The sequence below is a fragment of the Mustela nigripes genome, chromosome 16 (genome assembly GCF_022355385.1).
Source record: "Mustela nigripes isolate SB6536 chromosome 16, MUSNIG.SB6536, whole genome shotgun sequence".
Taxonomy (NCBI): Eukaryota; Metazoa; Chordata; class Mammalia; order Carnivora; family Mustelidae; genus Mustela; species Mustela nigripes.
Genome location: NC_081572.1, coordinates 3,458,753 through 3,462,726, shown reverse-complemented (window position 1 = coordinate 3,462,726; position 3,974 = coordinate 3,458,753). Strand labels below are relative to the sequence as shown.

General features: G+C 64.9%; 1 protein-coding gene across 1 annotated transcript; it reads right to left on the bottom strand.

Moving 5' to 3' along the window:
• Positions 1–526: 526 nt before the first annotated feature.
• SOCS3 (suppressor of cytokine signaling 3) lies at positions 527–3,765 on the bottom strand. The gene is made up of 2 exons (XM_059379080.1): positions 3,553–3,765; positions 527–2,935 (listed from the first exon to the last, which is right to left on the bottom strand). The coding sequence occupies exon 2, from the start codon at positions 2,845–2,847 to the stop codon at positions 2,170–2,172; it is 678 nt and encodes a 225-aa protein (XP_059235063.1). The 5' UTR covers positions 2,848–2,935; positions 3,553–3,765; the 3' UTR covers positions 527–2,169.
• Positions 3,766–3,974: the final 209 nt, after the last annotated feature.

Here is a 3,974-nt window from a genome sequence, read left to right as displayed (position 1 = left end):
GACTGGCCACCGCTCAGGAGGGGTGTCCCAGGAATGGAGGGAAGCTGGAGGCACTGGGAGGCAGTGCCCCTGGGGATCACCCTTCCCCCCACCTCCCATGAACCGGGCTGTGCTGAGGTCACAGGTCACCGCCAGGACCCTGGGAGTCTGGGCTTTCTCGGAACACCTCCTTGCCAAGCAGCAGAGCGCCTCTAATAGCCTGGCGTCTCTAAAAGCTTTGACCACAGCTCAGCTTACTCCCTGCAAACCCTTTGAAGGGCTTCCTTCGAACTTGCTTTGCATATTCTGGTCAGATCTGAATCAGACTGGCAGGAATTACCCCTCTCGGTAAAGCCGGGGTGGCTGCTTCGGCTTGTCAGTGACGTAGTGAAGCCGAGCTGTCTCCACGGCAAGGAGGCGCCCCGGACAGCCAGGGGGAGCCTTCACCTCTGCGGCTCCCCCCACCCCACCCCTGGGAGGCGGGGTGGGGGAGTTGGGGAGAGAAACCAAGGCAGGAAAGGGGCCGGGAGGAAAAGGCTTCAGTCGGTTTTCATTAAAAAATAGTGCTCTTTATTATAAATTACTGAAATGTTTCTTTTTTGAGTATAAATATAAATATGTGCAAAGTTTGACTTCCACTGGTATCTTGTTGAGTTCTTCAAGCATCTCCTAACAGCCTCGAAGGCCTGGGTGGGGGAGGGGAGAGGGCTGGAGGTGGGATCTTTATAAAAGACAGAGTGATTGAGGCAGATTGTAAACATTATTAAAACAAACAAACAAAAAGACCAGGAAAAAGAAAAAAAAAACCTAAACCAAACACCCCAACACACAGCTGCCCCAGCCAGCCCAACACCTGACACAGAAAACTTTGTGTTTGTTTCATTTTTCCCCAAAAAGAACAGTTCCAGGTTAATTCCATCGCTGCTACATTCCTGTTAAAATTTTCACTGATCAGTGCTATTACAGAGCTGGAGCGGCGGGGGTGGCGGGGGGCCCCAGTCTCTCCGTGACTTCCTGCCTGTGCCCTTCCCCCAGGGGAGGAGGGCCGTGGGACCTGGTGGCTCTGCCCTGCCAGAGCCCGGGCACCGGGAGGCACCTGTGGCTGGCCACTACCGAATGGGCTCGCATTCTTCCAGTGTGGGGGCTGGAAGGCGTGGATTCCTCACCCCCCCTTCCACCTCCGCCCACCCCTCCCCCCACGCCGAGCGGCCGGCCCCGAGGATCCCTTGGCCTCTGTCGGGATTGGCTGAGTGTGTGGCTTCTTGTGTGCCAGTCCCTATCCATGGGACAGGGAGCATTTAAGGCAAATCTCCTAGCCAGACAGTCAGGAGGCACAAACTAGAATCCCTCATCTTCTCTGTCCGGAATCTGGGGTCAAAGATGGCTCATCTCCATCTTCGACCTGCCCCAGGTGCCAGACGATAGAGCAGGGGTGGGGAAGAGTCATTGACCTGCCCACCCCTTCCCCTCCCAGTGCCACTTCCCCCTTAAAACGGGGGAAGGGCCCTGGGGTCCCGGGCACTAACTAGATGGACTCTGCGACCTGTTTCTGGTGGCTGTCCCAGAGACGGGGACAGAACGGACCCCTTCAGGTCACCGCTTGCCCTCATCGCCCAAAGCCATGGGAGGGGCATGCAGTCGCCCTCCTCACCTGGGGGTGGGCAGTGGGAGCGGCCAACGCCATGGCCAGCCTGCAGCCCTGGGGCCCTGGGCGCCCTCTCGCGCACCCTTTTCCAGGCCAGAGACCTGCTCGGGTTTAAAGCTACCTTTTAAACCAAATCAAAGAGCAAACAAGTTCCGTTGGAAAGTTTGAAGACTCCCCGGCAGTTCTCACTAGTTCAACACTCCCGCAGTGTCCCCTGTTTGGAAATGCAGGGGGAGTCGAGGAAGCGAAGAGCTGAGAAGAGAATCCACGGCTGCCGTCGCGGTCCCCATCGGGCCAGCGGGCTCCTCCGGAGTAGCTGGAGTGGGGGCGGGGCGCTCAGGTGGCACTCCCCCTTCCCTCAAACACATTCCAGGTCCCGCCTGCCCCATTCTGCAGGGGGGAGGGCCGAAGGGAGGGGCCAGTCCGCCCCTCCGCTGGCTGGCCCAGAGCTGCAGGGCTCTCCTGGCCGGATTCTTGTGCTTGTGCCATGTGCCACGGAGGAGAAGGGACCCAGGCTCCTCGCCCCGACCCCTGTCCTTTGCTCTTTAAAGCGGGGCATCGTACTGGTCCAGGAATTCCCGAATGGGCCCAGGCAGCTGGGTGACTTTCTCATAGGAGTCCAGGTGGCCATTGACGGTCTTCCGACAGAGATGCTGGAGAGTGGCCACGTTGGAGGAGAGGGGCCGGCTCAACACCAGGGGGATCTTCTCGCCCCCCGAGTAGATGTAATAGGCTCTCCTGGGGGGATTCCCAGGGAGCGGCTGGGATGGCGGCTGCTCTGGCACCTCGGAGGAGGGCTCGGTCGGTGGCGAGGGGAAGGAGGGGGCGCCGGGGGGCGGCATGTAGTGATGCACCAGCTTGAGCACGCAGTCGAAGCGGGGCACCGGCTGCGTGCTCCGGGGGTCGCTCTGCAGCGAGAAGCTGCCCCCCTCGCACTGGATGCGCAGGTTCTTGGTCCCCGACTGGGTCTTGACGCTGAGCGTGAAGAAGTGGCGCTGGTCCGAGCTGTCGCGGATGAGGAAGGTGCCGGCGGGCTCGGCGCTGAGCAGCAGGTTCGCCTCGCCGCCCGTCACGGCGCTCCAGTAGAAGCCGCTCTCCTGCAGCTTGCGGACTGCGTTCACCACCAGCTGGTACTCGCTCTTGGAGCTGAAGGTCTTGAGGCGCAGGCTGGTGTCCAGGGGGCGGCTCATCCCGGCGGCGGGAAACTTGCTGTGGGTGACCATGGCGCACGGAGCCAGCGTGGATCTGCGCGGCGGCGGCTGCAGCTGCTCGGCGGCCTCCGCACAGCGGCCGCTACCGCATCCCGGGGGGCTGTGGGGAGGAAGGGGCGCGCCGCGTGAGTGCCCGGAACCCTCCAGCGCGCCCTGTCCGCCCCGGCTCCCCAGCCTCCGCCGAGCGGCCGGGGCACCCCCGGCCCGGAGGGCCTCCCTCCTGAGCCCTTCCTCCCACCCGGGCACCCCGCGGAGCCCGCCTAGCCCCAGCCCCCCGCCCCCGCCCCCGCCGGCGGGGTGCCCCACGCAGCCCCCTCCCCGGCGCGCACTAGGAGAACGCCGAGTGGGAAACTCGGGCGCGGAAGTTGGGTCTCCGGGAGCATGGCCGTGGAGGGGAGCGGGAGAAGGGCCCCCGGGACGCTCTGGGCGCCGCTCAGTCCGGTGGCCCCGGGCGGCGGGGTCGGAGAGAGAAATCTGAGGCGTTGGGGGGGTAGGGTGGGGAGGGGACAGGAGAAGCCCGAGGGCCCAGCCTGGGTCTTCCGGGAACCTGGGATCTCCGGCTTCCATCCGCTCTGGCCCCTACCTCGTCCCCTCCCTGCCGGGAATGACCAGGGAAGGGGAGGGGAAACCGGGAAAAGCTCCCGAGACTAGCTGGTCCCCCCCCCCACCGCGAACCCCCGCTCCCGCCCCGCTCCACGCCGCGCCCCTCCTTCCTACCTCGTCCCAAAACGAAGTCTCCGGCCTCCGGGCTGCGCCTCCTACGGTCCCCAAGGCGAGGCGGCGGCGGCGCGGCGGCCAGCGGTGGCCCGCGCTGCGCCCAGATGTTGGCGGCCGTGAAGTCCACAAAGGGCCTCGCGCGCGCGTCCTTCGGGCTTTGCTGGGGCGCCCGCCCTGCCCCCTGCGCGTCCCCGGGCCGGCCGGCGGGGACGAGGCGAGGGGCCGCGGCGGGAGCTGGGCGGGAGCGGCGGCGCAGGCGGCGGCGGCGGCGCGGGAGTGCGAGTCGGAGCCGCCGCCGAGGCCGCGCTCGCGGGTATATACGCGGCCGCCGCGCCCCGCCCCCCCGATTCCTGGAACTGCGCGGCCGGCCTTCTTGTAATGTTTAGTCACTACTCGCAGCAATGAAAGGCTGCGCGGAGGGC

Bases quoted from the DNA above. Each gene is read 5' to 3' on its own strand.
- SOCS3 (XM_059379080.1), bottom strand. From the start codon at position 2,847: ATGGTCACCCACAGCAAGTTTCCCGCCGCCGGGATGAGCCGCCCCCTG.